Source organism: Vanessa atalanta, chromosome 1, assembly GCF_905147765.1.
Source record: "Vanessa atalanta chromosome 1, ilVanAtal1.2, whole genome shotgun sequence".
In the NCBI taxonomy this organism is placed as follows: domain Eukaryota; kingdom Metazoa; phylum Arthropoda; class Insecta; order Lepidoptera; family Nymphalidae; genus Vanessa; species Vanessa atalanta.
In genome coordinates, this window is record NC_061871.1 from 10506318 (window position 1) to 10530118 (window position 23801).

At 32.2% G+C, this 23801-nt stretch overlaps 1 protein-coding gene across 7 annotated transcripts in view; it reads right to left on the minus strand.

The window, feature by feature from the left end:
* LOC125064449 (arfGAP with SH3 domain, ANK repeat and PH domain-containing protein) overlaps positions 1-23801 on the minus strand; it is a 64284-nt gene that overhangs the window by 28912 nt on the left and 11571 nt on the right. For all 7 annotated transcript variants that reach the window (XM_047671851.1, XM_047672015.1, XM_047671770.1 and 4 more), the window contains exons 2-4: positions 19672-19744; positions 12835-12983; positions 427-681 (exon numbers count right to left, since the gene is read on the minus strand). In XM_047671851.1, coding sequence (XP_047527807.1) covers positions 427-681; positions 12835-12983; positions 19672-19744 — 477 coding nt within the window. The remainder of the gene's footprint in view (positions 1-426; positions 682-12834; positions 12984-19671; positions 19745-23801) is intronic.

The following is a 23801-nucleotide window of genomic DNA, read 5'->3' on the forward strand; positions in this document are numbered from 1 at the left end:
TTAAACACGACGACTTTAAGAAACTACCACTTTAATAATGTTTAATTGCCGACGAAACTGAAGAACATTTTGTTTTTGTATTTCGAAAATAGTTTTATGATTTTTTTTATTATTTGCGAGGGGATTTCTTTTCACCGGTATTGATGACGTAATAATATTAATACTTTTCAATAATAAACAGATCAATTAAATGTGTCACGGTACGGTCTGTCTTACGGTTGCTTTGCGTTTGGTTAGTTAAACACTGGCGTATTTTCTTCTGTCATCGTTGATTAGACATTCAAAAAAGGAAGACATAGTATTTCTCAATAAATCAACACCTAAACCACATTTATAGGTAAAGCCACTTCATCACATTTTCTTAATGCATATTTTTTAACGAACCATGTCTGAAATACTTGTATTGATACAAATACAGTCACTCACCTCACACATTTGCAACTGAAACAATCTTCGTTCCTTTTCCATTTCATCGGCTATTTCCGCTGAAGTTACTTCACTCCGGATGAGACCAGCTTCCTTCGCTTGTGATTTCTTCTCTTTCTCGATTTTCAGGTACTTCGAGTCGTAGTCTTTCGACGCTTTATCAAAAGGCCTCTTGAGATCGCCTTTAACTCCCCGCAAATCACCCTTTAAAAGACTGTCCACGGGAAACATCACAATGTTGTTTATATTTTGCATCTGTGAAATAAATATAAAAAAAATATATATTAAAAACTTTTTATATATTAAATATAAGTTTTTCTATAAAAGTGAACACTGAATAAAGAAACATTATCATTTAGGTTAATGATTTCGATAGCTAATAAATTCAATCAAAAGAATGCAGTAGCAATTTAATCAAAATTTTCTATACAATTATACTTAAATGGGGTTCCTATTTATAATAACCAGTTTTAGTATCAAATTAATGGACATTATTTTGCTCTACGAACCAGTTTGAAGCACATGTTTATTATATATACATATTATATTAGAAAGTATTTGTTTTGAAAATGAAAACTGTTGAATTTTGAATTTCTTTGTAGTATTAGTAGAATTACAACTAAATAAAACATTTCATTTCATTATAAAACATTTTTAAAAACATGCCTTAATTTTACCAAATCCTGAAACGCTGTTCAAAGTCGGATCAAGTAATTTGATTTTAATCCTAACTAACATTGGTCGGTGACAGCTGATTGCGCAATAAGCGACCAATGAGCGTTCTGCTTAGGGCCAACTAAGATAAACTGACATTAAACAGCGTTAGAGTAATTGGCAGTTAGTATTCTAGATTTCATTTTCACCATCAAAAGAGCCGTATTTAAAATTTTCATTTACAAGATTTGACAAACGCATTCGAACCGGTGAGATTCAATAAAAAATTATCTAAATTCGATTTAACGAAACATCTGCATGTCTCGAACGTCGGCGTGAATTCGAACTACAACGATACACCCAATTGCTTCACATTTTGTTAGAATGTTCCACCTGGTTGCAAATGCACCGGCCGAATAGGCGTCTAACTCGGTGTGCTGAATAGCAATGGCTGTTGAGCAACCTTAATGTAGTCATACATATGGCGCCTTGGTACATGATATAGAGCCATATCGATGTGACCCGAAAATATTTTTACTTACTATATCTAAAAAAACATACAATAGTATGTTACTTTAAATTATGATTTAATTTAAAAAAAGTATTTATATTATTTCCCTTTTTTTAATCCAAGAATGAGCTCGTCTGGGAAAGTACCACTTATTAGTAAATCTATCGTTAAACATCAAAAATTGTATGGAAAGTTATACAAGTTCATGAGTCAGTGTTATACAGACACGGAAGTGCTACTTTAGACCTGCATGGCAGCGTATTGGTAATACAAGTGATTTATACATCTCATCAGGTCACCACTTAACATCAAGCGGCCCATAGCCAGTTAACGTTCTCGTTACAAAGAAATAAAAAACTTTAAGTATTAATTATCGTATAATTAACATATTAAATATTTAAGTATTAATCTAAATCATTACAAACTCCAAATTATCATTATATTTATTACATGATAAAATAAAAAACCTATAAATTAAAGCCCTTGCAGTGAGGGTTAATTGTGTAATCAATGGAGCGAACGCGCCACAGTCAGACAATGAGAGAGCCAGAGGGGCGAAAGGGTTGTCACTCGTCACATTGAAACCCTTCCTGAACAATGTCGTAGGCCATTGAACACGATACTAATTAATAAGCTATGAGGACATTGTTAACAGCACCCCTCTACAGTTTAATTTATTGAAAAATAATCGAATACCAAAGAAACATTGAATGGAACATGTGTATTTTTATCGAGGGTCGTAGGTTTAAATCCGGACACGTTTGTATTTGAAATTCATCTGTGGTGATGTATGGTCTATGTTGATGTATGGAATGTGACGTTTACAGCATTTTTTCGAATGAAATTCTTTTACATGTTTCCACCAATCCACATTGGAACATGGTAGAATAATATCCAAAACCGTCTCCTTTAAAAACCGGCAGTTTGATTTGTTCGATTACACTTTAAATTCATTTGACACGGCACCTGAATAGACTTTCATAATGAATTAGCATTAAGTACTTTCGTATGTTAAAGACAGATTCGCAATACGATGTAAATATTTTAGATTTCTATTTACCACATTTATATTTCATTCAATTTTATGTAACTAACAAGTCGTGTTCTTATCGAACGTCTTTGTAACATTTTTGAAACATTTTTATATTACGTCACGCAGATTTTTTTTCACTCATAAACAAATATACGGGCAAAAGTAAGTATGTTTAAAAATCTACGTACTTCCACACATATTAATTTGAAAAAAAATAATTACTGTACAAATATATATAATTTGAATGACGTATTCTCATTAGTACCATCATATTTTAGTCGATAGTCATCAAATTGATCTAATGGCGGAACGGGAGGTCGACAGTAAACGCTTCGATTGGCTGATCTAATCGCTGATCGTATTAAAGAATAAGGACATTGACCCGCATTTTTAATCTATAATTAATTTATATTACTATTATTAAACTTACCGTATATTAACATATAAACTGAAACTTGTTGACCTTTTTTAACGAGGGTCTTGAACGAGGAATATTTGAGAGCTTATTCAAAGTAAAAGCAGTAAGTATTAATATTTTAATAAATGAACGTGGCCTATAAAATGAGTACGTGAGTTTCATAGACGCGTATGAAGGCTGAATGAATGTTTTAAAAGTAATAGAAAATGTTACGAGCCATAAGGTTTATAGAGGATAAGACTCTATATCGTGAAAGGAGGCACGAAATATTTCAAGTGAATACATTGTATATTAATATTTTTCTTTTCGTTTTAACGTCTGATAAGTTTTTAACTGTTACTTGAAGGTAAGGCTTTTTGCTAGCCCGGCTGGGTAGGTACCACCCACTGATCAGATATTCTACCGCCAAACCCAGTATTGTTGTGTTCCGGTTTGAAGGGTGAGTGAGCCAGTGTAACTACAGGCACAAGGGACATAAAATCTAAGTTACCAAGGTTGGCGGCACATTGGCGATGTAAGGAATGGTTAATATTTATTACAGCGCCTTTGTCTATAGGCGGTGGTGACCACTTGCCATCAAGTATTTCATTTGCTCGTCCGCCTACCTATACAATAAAAAACGATCACTCTCCGTTATCCTCCTCATAAATCACATCTTTGCTAAAAATCAAATCGACCGATAGCTCTATCTATAAAAAAAAAGTCGTATTTATAATATTAGTAGGACTGCAACTGCCTCGATGGTGTAGTACCTACCTACCTGGTAAACTTCGGATTGGGCCAACAAAAAAATACTAGGTATTTATTTATGAGAGAATATTTAGTAGGAGTCTTTGAATTTTGAAATTTAGCAGTGTTTACACTCCCATGTCTCGCCAAGCGAGTAAAGGTCGTGTCGGATTATCGTCTCAACGGATTATGAGAGTGGCGGAATAGCAAGTGCATCTGGGTTCAGGCACACACTCAGTAAGTACAATAACACCTGTGTAGATTGCTGTTCTCTGACGATTATGGCCACCGTGACCGACCTAGGAGCCATTATCGTCATCAATATCTATAAATTCCCTAAGGATCCTCTTAACTCGATAATATACATCATCATGTAACTATTTACATTAAAAATAAATTGTGTTACATACGAAGTAGAATTTGAAATGACAAAATAATTATTCTAGACAAAAATAGCGAAAAAACATATTATACAATGTAAAATAAAAATAAAAACAAAGAAACTGAGATAATAAATTCAACTTAAGTACTTGTGATAGAAAAAATAAAAGCGAACGAGAAAATATATGTCAAGTGGTCGCTCTTACGAGCGGAAAAACTTAAATTGCAAAAAAAAATGCTTTCAAACAACAGTTAAGCGGTAAACGCGTTACAAAATTGTTATTACACAAAAACATTGCGATACATGTAATCTATGTCGGAAAGCCTGACATATGACAAGGAAAACATTAAAATGCTTCATCTGAAATTAAATCTTCAACTTAAAAAATGTAAAAAAAAAAACTACTGCGACTGCTAAGTGCTTGGCCACTGTCCAAAGTGGTTTAAGAAATAATTATTCAAATTTTCTTTCAGAGAAAAAGTTTTTACTTAACTTGGAAATTTGAATAGTATGTAAAGAATATGAAATTCAATTTTTATTTAAGGTCGTTTTAAAGTGATTCTATAGATCATGGGAACTTAAGTTTTTCTCTTTAGTTAAGTTAAGCATTGAAAGTTACGTAAACGCTTGGCACTAGAATTAACTCGCTTGAAATGAATCTCTTATAAAGATCAAACGTGAAACGCTTAAATTTTATACATTTTTTTAATGATATTAACAAGAAAATGATAATGATTATTTTTAACATATCACCTAGTTATTCATTTCAAAACTGTTCTAGCGCAACGATTAATAAAATCTTAAACAAAATGCGTCATGCGTGCTATTCACACAACATAACAAAAACACGCTCTATTAATAAAAAAAAATATATATATATAAGTTAAATTTTATTGAGTGTAAACCTTGCATCTTACGTAATCTTTGATATTATTTAAAGCTAAATTTACCTGACACCTCATCGTTACATTTGTACTAATTAGCTTTTAATAAATGAGTAAAAACAAAATTGGATGCAGTAATAAAATATCAGTCTTATTCTCCCTCCTCAGTATTTCATCCAAATCAACAAACAATAAATGCAGCTCACGATGTTTTGCTTCACAGCTGATCACGAGATAAACTATAAACACAAATTAAGCACATGAGAACTCAATCATTTTTGTCCGGAATTGAAACCGTGGGCTCCTGTTAAGATCTACGTATTATATCTATGGACCATACTGACTCATTAAAAACAATAACAATAAGAAACTATATATACTATTAATAATGCAGTTACACGGAAAATCGCAATCAGATGTCCGTTATGCAATTTATTTTTAAAATAATCGAGATACAAATAACCTAAATACTAGTATTTAATTCACGGACACACACATACATCTTTCTAAAACCACAGTACCGAACTCTTCTCCATATCTCAATGTATTGAAAGTGAATTTCGAAGTTTATCTAACATCTATATAATCGTATCCGTTGTCCGATCCGTCTTTCATTATTCATAAGAATGTTCAGAATAATAATCAATTATGTAAGAAACTGTAACACTAGAATGTAGTTACTACTTTTTGTACGCTGTGAATGTATATCACATAATATAATGATAATGAAACAATGAACGTTGCTCTAATTGAGAGCACGCGCGTGCTTTATTCTTGACTATTGTATGCAAATTGCTTGTCATGAGATCGTTGTTAGTTCTTTACATGACTGATGTAGAAACAAAACGTATATTACCGTTGTTCATTGAATTAAAACTCGCTTTTCATCGGCCAGACCATGGGAGACGATAAGACAGAGTTATCGTCCGTGACTGTTGCGTTTCGGTCTTGTACGTCTTTTATTTTTTCACGCTTAAATAAAACCTTAAATAACTTCACCTGTCCATTATGTATTCGAGTTTAATCTATTTATATCTAATCCGTTAAGCAAATATGTCGGGGCTATTTTTAATACAAATAGTAAAATTCTGTTACAAATATCAACGATGAAAAAATACATTACTTAATCTTCATATTGAATATCTTGTCAAAACTAACTTATATATAAATATAATAACATCAGTTAATTTGTAATAATATATATGCCACAACGAACTTCGATCGTTGCAATCGAATACTAAAATGGCTGAATATAGAGCCAGCTACATAAATACTTTACACAGCACTGAAAGGTCGAAACATTTTTAGGCATGCCTACTGTCATGCTATACAAGTTAAGTAATTAAACAGACATGGGTATACTACGCATATCCATAAACGTAACGCTTATTTGCAATACACGAAACGTTTTACAAATCCAGTATTAACTAGACCATACAGTGAAATGTTATTTTAATGTTAATATGAAAGACAATAAAAGTTATGTAAATACGGTACATTTGAGAACACAGATAGTTAGATAATTCTGATGTACGATTAGCGTGACTCCGCATGTTATGACCTAGACATGCAACGCGAAATACGTACGAAGTTTTATGACAATAAAATCATATTATTTGAGGACAATTAGTAAATACGTGACGCAAGAGATGATAAAGGAAAAATAAAATACACCATATAAATCCATTATAATCATAAGGACTATAATTAAATGACAAATTAATAATAATAAAAACAAATGAAAAAAAAACAAAATCTATTTTTCACCTAGTGATACATTTTCAATTATACCACCGCTATTTTGAGCATTGAGTGAATTAAACTATTGTTTTTTTTTTTACATGTTCCCGAGCTATAAAAAAGCAATTACGTTAATCAAGGCCTCTTATTCCATGGAGATTAAATGAAAATATTATATGTGAAAATTAAATCGCACTAGACTACATAAATACGCATAAGATCTAAAGGTCCGCTATTAACGCTATATAAACTTCTTGCAGAGCAAATATAACCGCTTTCCATCAAGTGGTTGAAATGCCAGTCTGGTTTCCTAAAACAATTTAGTTAAAAAAATACTTAAGAGTCGTATATTTTATAATCTTGTCGACATAGAATGGAGGAAGGAAACGGAGCGTAAAACGCAGGGACCTCTCATGCGAAACGTGACATACTGCCAAGCTATTGAGTAATACGGCTACGACAAGTTTAAGTTACCCTTTCAACTCTCAGATCAATTAATACATTCGTTATTATAATAATAATTGAAGCTAATTGAGTCGCGATTTTAATTTTATATCGACGATAGAGCGAAACAACTTAGCGTTCGAAGGGTGTAAAAAATTTTATAATATAGGTATGATCATATTTGTAAGATATATAGCATAAAAAGTGTATGTTTTTATTAAATAAGATTAATTGAAAATTTGATCATTTAAACTTCTTATTAATAAAGAATATTGTTAAATCTTTTCTTGTAACTTATACACGAATGTCTACATCGAAATAAAAATATTTATAAATATATTTTAAATCTGAAATAAAAAATATACATTTATCCGTACAGTATGTGGAATGTATTTTGCCAGTTTCTTATCAAAGCTATATAAAATCAGCGGTGCACGATAAAGATGTTAAAGAATGAACAGCCAGAAGGACAAAGGATTGCGTCGTGTCAAGGGCAGGGCGAGGATTCTGCGCAGTCCCCGGGAGACTAGGAGAGCAGAAATGGAACGAGGTTGTTCAGTTATTCGATTAAGAGTAATACACACAAATAATTTAATAATAATACATTTAACTTCATAAACATTACCAAAATCGAATACTAGTGTTTGTCTATGCTTAAAGAATCGTTAGTACTGACTACCGAAGCCCTTATTAAGAAGCTGAATTATCGCGTTATAGGTTTATTTTCATCATGTAAATATGAATAGACTAACACTAACAAAGGATTTTTTGGAAATTTCAAGTTTAAGGACAGGTAATGAGTACAATTTTACCCGTACGAAGTCTAACCATATAAGAATTATTTACTAGGCTATAGTGTATGGATTATATCAGATATGTAAGAACGCAGACAAACTAAAAACCTGATCAACAAACACGTTTTAATTAAGTGAGATGTCTTATCAGATAAGAATGATAACGAATTAACCACAAAGTTATGTTATTAGATAGCAAAGTGTAAATGCATTTTTGCAGTGTCAAAAAATACTACTATTAAAAATGCGTAAGTATATATGTTTGTCTGTATGGTACGATAATCGACTGAACCGAATTTGATGAAATCTGATGGCGCAGGTGGAGCCACGGGCGAAAACTAGTTTACTATTTATTAATCTATATATGTATACTCATATAATTAATTAGGATTGTTCGTATTGTCGAAATAATATCAGAAAATACTAGTCAGATTGGAATAATCATTTATTCATTTCCGTATCTTTTTTAGGCTGTATAACTTCAAGATAGGATCCCAAGTTGCGGAAAAGTAACAATTAACGTCAACCAATATAACAAACTCCAATAGTAATGGGGCAACTCAGGCATGTTTAATTGAGGATCATTGCAAGTGACTACATACAATAATATTTAACGATCCTTGTTAAGTCTTCATTTTACTATAAATACATACGTTTTATGTATTCAGCAAAACATTTTGTTTGTTTTATTGATAAAGTGGAACTGAATTGGTTTGAGGTATTGTAATTTGCAATACTAAGTAATTATGATTTATCAAGTCTCTAGTTGCTGCGCTATTAAACCACGTTAAGCGTTACTGCTCCACCCACGTAGCGTGGCGTTATATAGTCACTTTATAATATAATTAAACCTGTCTCAATAACGCAAAACGGAACGCTTTTCAAATCGGTCAAGATCCTGATCCTGAGATAGATCCTGAGATTACAGTATTCAAACCAACTCTTTACCTTTTTAATTAGAAAAGATTAATGAGCGGAGATGGCCCGTTAGAACGCGTGCATCTTAACCGATGATTTCGGGTTCAAACCCAGGCAGGCACCACTGAATTTTCATGTGCTTAATTTGTGTTTATAATTTATCTCGTGCTCGGCGGTGAAGGAAAACATCGTGAGGAAACTTGCATGTGTCTAATTTCAACGAAATTCTGCCACATGTGTATTCCGCCAACCCACATTGGAGCACCGTGCTGGAATATGCTCCAAACTTTCTCCTCAAAGAGAGAGGAGGCCTCTAGCCCAGCAGTGGGAAATTTACAGGCTGCTAATGCTATAAAAAGAAATGATTTTTTTGTATATAATTTGTAAGTGATACAAAAAGTTTTCATTGAGGTGAGGAAAACGAAGATATAAATCTGTGATGATCTAATGGATGCCTTTATACGACGCCCGGCAACAGCACAGGGTCGGCTGATCGTTACCCTGACCTATTTGTTAACACAATCTGTGTGCGCCCACGCACCTCGTCTGCGTCAAGTCAATCACTGTTTAACTTGCTAAATCGTTTTATATCCCAAGTCTTCTAAGATGTTAATGTAAACATATAAAGTTTTTAGTAGATTTTAGATTCATCTAAATTTAATATGTTTCTACGAATAAAAGTGTTGCGATAATCATAAAATAAACCGAGACAAATAACATACACATATATATAATAAATAGAGGTATTCATATAAGTTTAAACATAGTAAAATGCGAAAAAGAGTAATTCAGTATTGATTTTTAATAGAGAAAAAAAAATATACTTCAAAGCAAAGGAACGCGGTAGTTGACTTTCCTTTAAATTTATAGTTGTATATTTCACGATCCCTCCGAGACTTCGGAAGACCGTAAGAGATTCAGCGAAACTCAATAAAATAATTTCCGCCTGGAATCGACACGAATTACCTAATAAAATTGTAGATGGAAGATAGTTGCTTGATGCTATATAATTTAGTGTTTTTTTTTTTTCGAATTGTGAATATGCTTTTTGTTTTAAGTAGTTCACTTGCAAAATGTGGTCACAAAAGGCATTGAAAGAAATTGAAAGGCATGAACCGCCAACCTGGATCTTAGTCTGACCGAGAAGACTATGACCCTAATGCCAATGTAATTACACTTCACTAGCTATCTCTTCCTCACTCCCTTTAAATTGGAACACAGCCAAGTATTGATGTTCAGTAGAATAAATGATGAGAGGACGGTACCTACCTAGACGCGTCTGCTCAAATCCTATATAAAAATATATCGTAAATAATAAGATTCACACGAACGTATTAACAACTTCAATTGATGAGATAAGCCAGTAGTTTGTAATGTATGACATTTCAAAAGTTTTCGTAAATCATAATGTTATCAGTTACTATAAAAGTAAGTTCACACTGTTCGATTTTATTTTGAAACTCAATGAAAAACCGAATTGAATGAATACGTCAGTAGTAGTTCAATAAAATGGTTTAGCATTTGTAAACAAGTGGAGAGTGGAGAATTAATCATGCTACCGAACTAATTTATTGATATTTCGCAGACATTTTTTATTGAAACAAAGAAATCAAATAACACATACATACACATATCCAACACGTGCACTAACACGTAGTGATAGCATAAACACTTCAAGCAAGGAGAACCGACTTTAATCAAATAGATTGATGGTTGGCAAACTTAATGAGGTCCTTTTTTTAGCTTAGTCCGTTCAAACCACTTTTTATTAAGATCAAATTATTTTTAAAACGAACAATTTTAGGAGAAATGGTATTGAAATACCATTACAAGTATTAATGAATACGTTCAAACCTAATATAAAATAATAATTACGATGACCGCTTTCTATATTTGAAATAATTTTATTCTACTAGTTTTTAGCAAAAACAGTTTCAGTCAGAGTAATATCTGTTTTGGTATCGTTCGATAAATTCGAAAATAGTTACTTATTTAAAACTTGACACAGTTCGAAAACTCGTTTGTCTGCATCTACTTTAGGTAAAATAATGATATTGACAATTTGCTATTTATAAATAAATAAAATGTAAATTGTCTACAAGGATGAAAAAAAAAATAACATTAAAAATTTTATTCAAATAGACAGTCATAAATACTTTAGAATTATGTTATGTCACGAATCTATCATATCATCGGTTCAGAATGCAAAAACAATTACGAACTATAAAATGTATATGTCAATCTTGTTTCATATTTTTATATATATTTTACTTTATGCTTTATTCAATTCACTATACACAGAAAGTGAAATTTCAAAGGTAGATTAATTCAAAGTTGTTACTTTTAGGTTTATTTTCTCTTATCTCTCACTCTGAATGTACGTTATCTTTATTTCAATAATTTAATATGTTGTAATTTTATAATAATTTAATTACAGCCAGAATGGACCTAGCGCCTTAGTTCCCAAGTTTGACGGTCCATTGGCGATGTAAAGAATGATCAATATTTCTAACAGCGCCAATATTTGCATATTAGCACCTACATAAATTTTATAAAAAATAGATATCTTTAATTTATTATAAAAATGCCGTTTTAGTGTATATGTTAAAGTAAAAGCTCGAACTGAGGTAAATCTTAAGATTTTCCAGTAAAACCTAAGATTTACCGACATGCGTTGGTAAATGTAAGTATTTATTATAAAGGGACGACTTTTTAGGAATTTTACCATTCCAACCTAACCTAACCTAACATGTAAATCCTAAGATTTACCAAGTGAATGATGGTAAAAGTTCGAATCCCAAAGTTTTATGGACATTTACCCATCGTAATCGGTAAATTTTATGTTACTGGAAAATCTTAAGATTTACCGTAGTTCGAGCTTTTACAGTAACATATACGTATGTCGACTGTATCAACTTACAGTCATGGCATTTTTGATGATCCACTCTCGAACTCCACTTTACTTTCTATAACGACATAATCGAGGTCAATCGTGAACTAAACAAACGTTCGTATTGTTTTCTTTTTTCTAACATTCAACAATTTCGAAAACAAATAAAAACCTATTTAAATTAGCTACGTAATCAAAGTCAGCACTTCGTTATCGCATAACGATCGTTATTAAATCCAACTTGAGCTGAAATAAATTTTCCCATTACCGAGAGATCCTCTTTGCAACATCCTTGCAAACGACTTCACTCGATCGATCTAGCACTTTTTCTAAGTAATAAACGTCAGACTGTTTTATACAAGAGTACTCACCTACTTCAGTTTAACTTGAAAGGTAAAGAATTAAAATTTTTCAGTGTTGTAACATTTCATAAATTTTAAATATGGAATGACTGCAGTAATCGTAAACGTTTCGTGCAAACGAAACTGCGCCTTTAATGTATTACATGTGCAATATCTAATATGCAAATTGGAAAGCAAATCTAAATTATATAAACACGAACAGAAATGTGTCGCATAAAAATAGGTTAATACGTTGATGTATACTAGGCTTTACATAACTTAAAACGATAATATGCTTTATATTGGTGATATATAATATAAGTTGATATACTCTAGAGGCATAAACTAAACTAAACAAGTATAACAAATGTCAGGGTTCGATTAAACTTAGTTTTAATATAACTATCTATAATTGGCTCACTGTTTGCAAGCAAAATTTTTAATAAATTGTTCTTCTGAAATTGTGGTCCGTGAAACTCTCCTTTGATTATTACTATTTAAATGAATATAACCAATACTGAAACATTACGGTTGTTTTGCTGTAGAATATCGGAGACGGGGTGTTATTTACCCGAACGGGTTTGCTAAACCCCTACAACCAAATAAATATTACCTGTTTGTACCTACTTAATGCATACATGATGGATCATATACTAAAATAATAACTAACCAATGTCTTCATGAGCGCAGATAGTTCCTTGGTGACGACGGCAAATTTGAAGAAAGCCGCGCCAATATCGGGCTCCGAGTATTTGCTGAGCGCGTTCTCCCCCAGCCGTTCCAGCGCCCGCGACAGGTACATTTCATTATCCACGTGTGCTATACAGAGAAATCAAAACGTTATTATCAATTCTGATATTATAAATGAGAATGTGACTTTGTCTATAACCGCATCTTCACGCGTATACCGCTGAACCAATTTAGATTAAATTTGGTATTGAGATAGTTTAGGGTACCGGCGAAGGACAGGGTTTTATTAATTAACAAATTTCGCGCGAGAAAATACAGTAGGTTCAGCTAGTAATATATAAAAACAAACGGAAGATATACGGACATATGTTTGACATTTTGACATTAAGATTACTAATATGAATGATGCATTATGAATGATGAATGAAAGTTATCATATAAACAAATAAAGCCGAGCTGGCCCAGTAGTTAGAACACGTGAATCTTCACCGAAGACTGCAGGTTAGAAGCCCAATAAACGCCACTGATCGTTTTTTTTTGCTTAAATATTGTTTATATTTAATATCGTGGTCGTGGTGGGGATATCTGAGTGTATCACATGAAAATCTGCCACGTGTGTGTAATGTAATATGCTTCAAATAGCGAGGAGGCAGTAGCCCAGTAATTTTGCCCAGGATATTTGCATATTTTTTCCTTAAATTTGTATATTATAAATTCGCGCGTCTTCACTATAATGTTTTGAGAATAACGTGTTTTTTACTTGTACACTTCACGTGTAAAACCTGAACTATTTAGGAGACGAGCAGTCATAACAACAATGTATTTACAATATACAGATTCTGTCCGAAGGTAACAGTAGTCATATATATAGTCATAGCGATACGTTCCCGATTCCGGTGCAACTTCGACTTCCTCACAAAAAACCTCAGCTTAATCGTATTTGAGGGCTAATTCCTCTTTTTATATCGGTTGCAATACGATTTTATTTCGATGTAACTTCGACCGAACCGCAAAACGGCAGAACAGCAACATTCACGTTTTGATTCGACAGCGATAAAGTAACAATTAGTTAACATAATTGGCGCCCAGAGTGAGGCAATTGTCAGGTGACGGTACAGCATATACGTGTATTCTATTCTAATCAAAGTAGGATTAAAGATAAACAAACCTTAAATTTACGTATTTTATGCGATTTGCTAGTAACTCAGCTAAATTGAGCACTTCAAAGAGGTTATAATTAATAAATGTTTATATATAATACAACACTATTACATTTAACTACTTATATCCACATTAATTTTACTTCCAAAATTCTGATAACAGTTTCATCGATATTTAAATAGCAATTTTTTAGCAAATCCATAGTGAATATCATAAATTAATCAAGCTCTCGACCATATCGCGTCAATTTGCTGTTAAATGTTGTTTACTTGGCATTTCTACTCTTACGGTTTCAATAGAGTACACAAGTTTTATTGTGTGACAGAACTACAAATTCAGGACAAAACAGAAACTAATCCTACAAACAGAATGAAACGTAACCCAGCGAGAGACAGTAACTTAAGTCCAACATTTGTAGGCGAGTTTCTTTTATCATCGTGTACAGCGAATTTAACTTAAGCTCGGGATTTCGTTACAATGGCTACCGGCTTTGTTTCATTTTACACGGGAACTTGCACAACTTGATAAAGCGACGATCTCCATAGCCGGTGCCGCATTTAATTCGCTAGGAGGATTAACGTGATGCGCTGTGAATACTTAGAAATAGAATTCTAATTAGACAATGACATGAATTAAAAAAAAAACTCTTTGGTATTAAAAAAATTGTAAAGTATTTAATGAGACGATCTTTTTTGTAATGTCTAACTGAAAAAAAAAATACTAAATCAATATAAAGGAACGCTCAAAAGTATTTTTTTATACGTAACAATTGACAAACAACCCCTAAAACGTAAACGAAGCCACGGGCGACTACTATTATAAGTATATATATATATACAATGTTATCTTCATTACTGCTGAGGAAAAGTTTATAACTATTATTGTAATAAAGAATTATCTCTGTTATAACAATTAAAACTTAGTAATTACAAAACATTTGTAGATTTATTTACGTTACATTTTACCCGTCAAAATAAAACTCCGATTAACAAAAAAATGTTCCAAGCTACATACGGCTATATATTATGCTTGCTCGTTTAGATATTCAAACAATTACATGATATATTGTTTCCACATCTAAAACACAGTCGAACTGTTCAAATATTTAAAAATTTGCTTACAAAAAACAAGTCCAAAACGATACTTATGGCACTAATAGATACCTTAACTGGAATGCCAGTTAGTCACTTAACGTATAAAATGGTTAGTAGCGTTGGCGGTAAGGAGATATGAAGACGGTGATCCGTGTCGAGGCCCACATTTGCTAGCTCTATCTTATCGACGCTTTCTGAATATTAAATGACGATACTTGAGCCTTACGCCTTTCAATTTCTCCGCTGGGCTCGTATAATCATTTCACTACCACTTTGTATGGACAAAACGACGACTTGAGGGCCTTTCGTAAACACGAAAAGGCATTAATGAAACAAGAAAGTTTTAAAAAAATACGTCAAGTATATTTGGGTAACAGCAACAAAAAAATTAGAACGTTTTTATGTCGATTTTATTCAAAAGAAATTATTCCATTCGACGATCTAAATAGTTGGACAGAAATTTATTATCGGTAATTTATCTATTTTCAACACGAATAAAATAGCAATGTTCTCATCGATAAACACATCACAGATCTATTATACCGTGTTTGTTATTATTATACCGAACTATAATAAAAGTGAAGGAAATTCTTCTTGGAGAGATTCCAAGAGTGATCTATAAACGATACAGTACTGGCACCATAACATGAATAGGAAGTTAAGGCTGCTGTTTTTTTTTACATTAACGTAATAGTCATTCTACTCAATATACCACATAAGAATGTCTGAGGCTGTTTGGTCGTTTTTGCAGGCGCGTGCGCTCGACCTTGCCGTCTGCGGCTAAGCGCAATCCAAACCCGTACGACCAGTTCGCAGCTCAGCTCAGAGGCTGTAAACAAACCCTAGCACGCGATGGAATTGTGAAGTCAATAAACTCTTAACACTGTAACTGAGCGCTCTGGATCGGTAAAAGGGAAAGCTATGGTTTTTGTCCTGATTAACGTCAATTAATCTCGATCTGATAAAGAATTGTCCGTTAAAGGAACGTGCTTATTGTACACTAGTTTCTACTCGCGTGTGATTGGAGGAAATTGTTAGATACAGAATATCTATATAATTGCGGTTTTATAGTTGAGACGTAAAAATAAATAAAAAAAACTCACTTTCATTTACTTGGTGGTGGTGGTTTGCAAGCTCGTCTTGGTAGCTACTACCACAACCCACATCAAATATTCTACTGCCAAATAGCAATTCGATATAGTTGTTTTTTTTTGTTTGAATGGTTAATAAATTAGTGTAAAAAACAGCATTTGACATCGAATTCACGCGATGTCATTGATCGAAAGTTTGAATAATCTATGCTATTCGTTATGGATTCGCGAAATATAAGGTGAGACATTAGCAAATCGTAATACGTAAAACTATGGTATGTTTTATCTTCATTCCTTCTTCGATTGGAATATACTATACACGATACAGGCACAAGGGACGTAACATCTTAGGTTGATGGCGTATTAATATGTGAATGTTTAAATTTCTTACAGAACCAATATCTATTGGCAGTGATGACTACACTTACAATCAGTTCAAAGTCCGCTTACCTACTTATACATTTCATACATACATTACGTTAACAGCCTGTAAATTTTCTCAATGCCGGGCTAAGTAAGGCCTCCTCTCCGTTTGAGGAGGAGGTTTGGAGCATATTCCACCACGCTGCTTCAATGCTGGTTGGATACACATGAGGCAGAATTTCGTTGAAATTAGACACATGCAGGTTTCCTCACGATGTTTTCCTTCAGCTCTGAACACGAGATGTTTCAACCCGCAATCATCGGTTAAGATACACGCGTTCTAACCACTGGGTCATCTCGGCTCCTACTTATACATATGTAATAAAATAAATAAAAATAACATTAATTAGGATACGGACAACTTTTAAAACATACTTCATAACTAATATAATGGTTCAAATAAATTTGTATCATTTTCCTCGAACAATATTTCTTGTTAAGATGAGAATAATATGATAAATAAATATCTTATTCAAAGCGTGTTAACAATTCTCGTCAACAAACAACTTTTAAAGATAAACTATCGCTTATATTATAAACGTTCAAATTATAAATCACGTAAGTCACAGTGTTTATACCTGCAGTTATAGTAAATGCTTGTTATTGTAACTGTGAAATAGTGGCAATCAAAAAAAATATAGGAATTATCTCGAACACGATTATACACGGAGATATATGAGAGAGATGTAAATAAATTATAAATAAACAGGACGTAAGTTGCCATTAAAGTATTTTACCACATATATTGGTAAGAAAAATGTTTTACATTTATATCTAAGTATAAATATGAATCTACTTTGATTGAATTACACATGTTGGATAATTGTTATAAAGTCGATCTATGGTTTTACAAATTCCAATACGTATATTAGTCATAAAAAAATAAACGTTTTACACGTAATATATCTTAAAACAATATTGTTTCGACTTACTAACTTTTATCATCTACATACACAACATTTTGAGCAAATGTTAAATTATTTAACAAATAAGATCTAATAAATAAATGTCGCCGTAGAATGTGACCCGGAAGAGAAACATCGAAAACATCGATTATTGAAATAATCTATAATTAAAGAAAATTCGTTAGTATAATTTTCTTAGTGTAATAATAATATAAAGAAACAATGTATTCATATAGTATGCGAGACACGCATACTTGGCGACGACATGCCGTTTGCCGTCACGGCATACTAGTACTTACACCGCCCCAAACAACACATCAAGTAATAATGTTTTACATCAAAATTTCTAATACGCAATGTATCATACATTGCAGAATAGAAGTTAATATAATTTGAAGCGTCAATAGGTTTTCGGGCCGCCAAGCGATGTAAAAAGTCACAGGATCGATCCTGACCCCTTGGGCTCTTGTCGTACCCACTCCTAACACAAGCGATAAGCTTAAAAGGACCCCTCTTTTTACAGGAATTTTAGTAAATCCTTAATTAATTTGGAGCGTTGCTAGTAATCCTTTAAAAACAAAAAATAATCATCTTGTGTCTCAATTTTTAACAAACTTTTTTTTCAAATTCATATAATCTGAAATATTTCATTATTATATCAACAAACTCACATATTTTAAGTTTAAGTTTTAAGTTAAGTAACAGTTTCAAGCGTGATTCATTATATATTCGTACAATCTAATATAATATTGTAATGAATGTTAAAACATTTCACCTTTCCACAACGAAGACATGAATTCCTCGAATATTTTTAGATTCTGTCTATTCATAACACATCCTCCGCATCTATTTCGGGTAGTATCGTGTCGTCAAACGGAACATGTACCTTAAATTCATATCTAAAAGTGTTTCGTTGAGAGTGCTGTTTTTATCCCACTGGCATTTGAATACTGCGACGACGTTGTGCCATACCTAATAACTTAGTTCGACATACCATTCAAGACTAAAATAAACCGTAAAGCGACTTCTTACATACTTTAGACACGGTCTTACTTAAGATCATCTCCGGTTAATTCAAGTCTTACGCGTGAACATTATTTAGACACAGTCGTCTTCGTGTTACGTATAGATATATATATATATATATATATATATATATATATATATACATATTCAAACACTTTTAAGAATACCATTTATAACTTTAGTATTTATAAGTATCAAGTTTCTTCGTAATTCGGCCATCTTTATATCGTTTCATAGGTTTATTATACTAAAAAATCTAAGTTTTACTTTTTGCTTAGTTTTCAATTTCAATAGTTATAGCACGTGGAAGTTAAACATAGGTTTCAGGTTCAAACTGAGACTAGATTTTCATATATTTAATTTATATTTCATAGTCATTACATGCTATGCTCTCAGGATTGAAACATTAATAGGTTACTTTACTTTATCTTAGGAACAGTTACCCCTCCCTTTACAATAAATATAAAAAACTATTAACGAAAATTCGAAGCGTTGTTCACCTATTAGTTTACAAATACCACAGCGATAAAAATCAATTCATTTAGTGAGTTGAAATGCAGACGAATGAATTTTAAGGCACGTTTTTATATGAATACCACCGATAAGGCAATGATTTGTGGGAGCAGATGCTCGACACCTGATAGTTGCCTATCTGTTCATAGTTTCGATAGCCCAACGGTTTCCGAACCGTCTAGCAATCTGAAGTCAGTGCTTCGTTTTTAATAACTCGGGCTAGAGAACCAACTTCTAGAACACTAAGTTGGAAGGGAAATGAGAATAAATATCTACACAATGATTTTTAATAAAATAAAAACTAATTACATTCGCAAAGTTCGGAACGTTGTAAATAATATTTATATGTTTCGTATATACAACAGTTTTTAATACATCAATCATTGGATTTAATGATATGGATATAAACAGATAATGATAGAGACAGAATTTATTGTTTAATTATAATCGCAAAACACATTACATTACAAAGCAAAGCGTTATTGTTATAGTACATATAGCCTCATCGTAAGTTGGTGGACGCAGCATCCAGAATACTACAAACTAGTTAACTACTTACTTAATATAAGTGATTTTTAAAACTAAATAAAAACTACTAACATACCATTTCCTGAATTATGAATAGCCTTTATCGCCTTCTTGAGTTTCGTTAGGCCATCGCGGTCGAAATCCAGAGTCTGTAACAAAATATAGATAATATATTAATGAAAGTTTAAACAACAAAACGCATACGAAGTCGCGAGCACAGATAGTTCTAAAATAAAAGTTTCCCACGTTACTCCTTATTTGATCAGCTCTCTGCCAGTGAAATACCCGTCAAAATCCAGCCGTTCCAGAAATTAATTATTAGAGACAAACAAACAGACAGACAGACGGACAAAAATTGTAAAAAATGTTATTATGGTATATGTACCGTGTATACATACATATGCATTTAGTATAAAACGGTTATTTTAATATCACAAATAAGACACTCCAATTTTATTATGTGTATATAATATATAAATATTACATTAATCACAAAACTCAAACTATGTTTCAGTAAATTAAGAAGAAACATTTAATTTATTTTATAAGTACATAAATACAAGCACCGCTTTTTAAAAAAGTAATAATATCACTGTGAAAACTTGCATATAATTGCAACAACATTATATTCAATCCTATTAAAGCTGCTTCTAAAAGCGAGTCCCTGACCCCATTCTTTAGCGACAGGGTCATTCTCCGTGTACAGTATTCAATAGGATCCACAATTCGACGCAAGCTCCGAACATCTGTCGCACAAACAACGATTTATCAAAGCCCCTAGGATTCGAACTTCAAAAAATAAAACGGTTGCACAGCGGTCAAAATGAATAGTGTAATCAAATTACCTGTATATTTAAGAATATGAATGAATGTTACCATTACAAAATATAGCTTTATATTAGTCAAGCTTGTAACACAGAACAATATAGTATGCAGATAACAACGTGTAATACGTGTTACGTAAGAGAAATAAGTCCGCCTACAAAATGAATCACTAAATACAATTGTAACTTCACTTCATAACTAATATTATTAAGACGATATATTTATTTGTTTGTTATCGATAAATACATAAACTACTGAACTGGTTTTAATAATTCTTTCACCATCGAAGCTATTTCATCCGGAAGTAACGTAACTCAGTCTATATTTTTTTTTAGTAATATATGTATCTATATAAACTGAATTCCACGCAAGCGGGGTATAATTAGTTCATCATTATTCACTTGCTTCTGTTTCAGTGTCAATGCAGTTTGTTTAATAAACACTGCAATTAAAAACGATTTGGCATACTTTTACGACCGACCGAATATTTAACGGCAACCCTCTTCGGGCAAGCTTTTGCTGATAGGTTGGTTCCCCGCCATCGTATGAGTAATTGAAGCGATTAAGTGCTCGATTGATGGGTACTTCTCAAAATCCACTTAGACGTCTCGTACGACATCCACTCCGGGGTGGCCTTTTTATTATCTACCGGAAGTCTACAAGCCGGTCAAGAAAAAAAATATATATATCCAATTAAACAAAATTGGAATACAGTTTTATTACGGTATTTATTAAATGGGTTTGGTGTTATACAATTATGTCTACTGAAAAATTATAAACAGTATTATCCCTATAAAAGATATAATTTGTATAAGTATAAGTTTGTTTTGTTTCTAGAGTAACAATAGGTAACTATCACAGGTTTAATGACCGATTAGCATATTGATAACTGCAACTCATTTTATTAGAACAAGCTGAAGCTATAGAACAAAACCCGTCACCCCCTATTATGTTCCCTCTAAGACTGAATTAAAAAAGTATCCTATATCCGTCCCAAAGACTCTAAACTATTTCTATACAAAAGTTAAATCTAAATCTGTTCAGCGGTTTAAACGTGAACACTAAGTTACTTTCGCATTTATAATATTAATATAGTGTAAATATACTGTTCGCTTCCCCAATTTTTAGGCAAGTTCTGCGTCTTTGTGCTAGTGTCCTGTTCTCGAACACCTGGCAAGTCAAATGCATTTTTAATTTGTATAGCTTCGCACTATAAATTTCATTTTAGACTGCAATAAACCGAACCGAAAAATGCAGTAACCCTGAATAGACCTGATGAATCAGATGTATTAACATTTATGAACTTATATTTTGAGTGTCACCTCGTAAATAACTCACGTTAGTATCTTATAATCATTTAAGAAGTTACTGATTCATCGTTACATACATACATATTTCCGGTCAAGTCACCTTGTAGTCTTGCTTTGTTTTTTAGTTTATTGACATCATATCAACAGATACATTCAATCGTTTTCTTACGGTTTGTTTATTGGTAATAATATAAAGATTATTATTTAGTAGTAGAAGATCAATATTTTATATTATAAAGAAATAACAAAATAGTATAGTTCCTTCTGATCAACTATTATTTGAATTCCAAGATTATAATTGTTTTTTTTTCGTTAGGTTGGCATTAGATTTCAGATAATATTTTATCGGGAAACACATGATTATAATTTATTTAACTTTAATATGAACATTATAAAGGGTGTTTCGAATGCGAATTCAGTTTTTTAAGATTACCATATAGATAGTAATATCGATGTCATTTAAACATTTACATATATACTTTATACTACATGTATTTAAACCTCTCTTCTTTTATATATTTTCAGAATATTCTAGAAAATAGTACAATTCCCAAACGCAATAGTATTAAATTAAAACACTTCAGCATTAATTAAGACATTAAACTAGTTTAACTCAATCACAGCGCTCAACAAAAAGCCCGCCATCTTGTTAAATGCAAGCATACCACTTAGGTCTTCCATCTAAATACCTGAGTCGCAATCTGCAGTACTTAATTGTTTCTCCGAGTTACTTCGCTCCGAATTCCTTTATGCTACCAGTTCCAGGGAATACAGCTGCCTTTTACGGTAACTGCTTCAGACAATGAGGTCATTCTGATTTCGATTAATTTTGGTTCATAATTTCCTGAATTAACTTAATTCACGTAAACGATGTTGGGTACTTGAGCCACGTTATTATTATTTAAAAATATTACGACTTACTTTCAACGTATACAAATATTACACAATATAGCTTAAGTATTTGTTTCTTTGTTTGAACGGTCTTATCTCAAGTCCTACCAAATTGATTGGTAAAAGATTATGAACTTTAACAGTACGTTAATATATTCTTGATAATAATAACATTACGTTAACCGTGAATATGAAACTTCCTCATTTATGCACGAATAGACTATATAAATACATTATCTCAGAGAATATATCAAAACTATTCCAAAGTACGTGACAGATTTTTGCTATTCAGATTGAAAAAATTTGAGTTTAAAACAATCTATACTAATACTGAAGTCAATCTATCTCTCGATTACATTTGGCATGAAGCAAGCTTGAACTCCAAGGTAGTACATAGGCTACTTTTTTATACCTAACACCTGACGACTAACCCCTAGAATGCGAGCGAAGTCGCAGGACAACCAGTAATTTATAATCGAACCGATCACCGAAAAATAACTTGCCTGCTGGAACACACTGCGTACTATTATTACGCACAATAAAGTACCCGCACAATGAGCAATAAATTATAAAAACCCACTGGTCTAAATAATATAGTTAAAGACTGACTTAGAAAACACTTTTGTTTGGGAGAACATTGTTTATGAATACAATATAAACAAAAGTCATCTCTTGTTTGATTTGCTTGTTGAATAGTTTCAATTTTTAATTATACGTTATAATTTTACTGACTGTAGAACTGTTGGCATGTAATCGTGTGTTTTAAATGAATACCCTATATTTCATGATAAGCGGACCTTTAAATAGACGTTTTTATTGATACAAGAAACAGCTGGCGATGAACACGGTTCGTTTAACAGATGTTCCTAAGTACCTACGTATTTATTTTGATAGCTTAATAATTGTTTCGTGTATACTGCTTACATATCAAAACTATTCTAAATGAATACTTATTATTTCTGATTTCGTATCGTATTAGTTTTGTCTTTATTTAACTTTGTCTTATATTGACAGGGTTATTTTTTAACCATTAACGTATGATCTTAAAATTGCTTAAGTGCACTTAAAGGCTCTTGATATAGAAATTACCTATATGGAGAAGCCTATTCCAATATCTGAAGAAGAGATAAACAAACCTTAGGATTTACATATTCCATGCGAATTGCTAATAGCTCTGCTA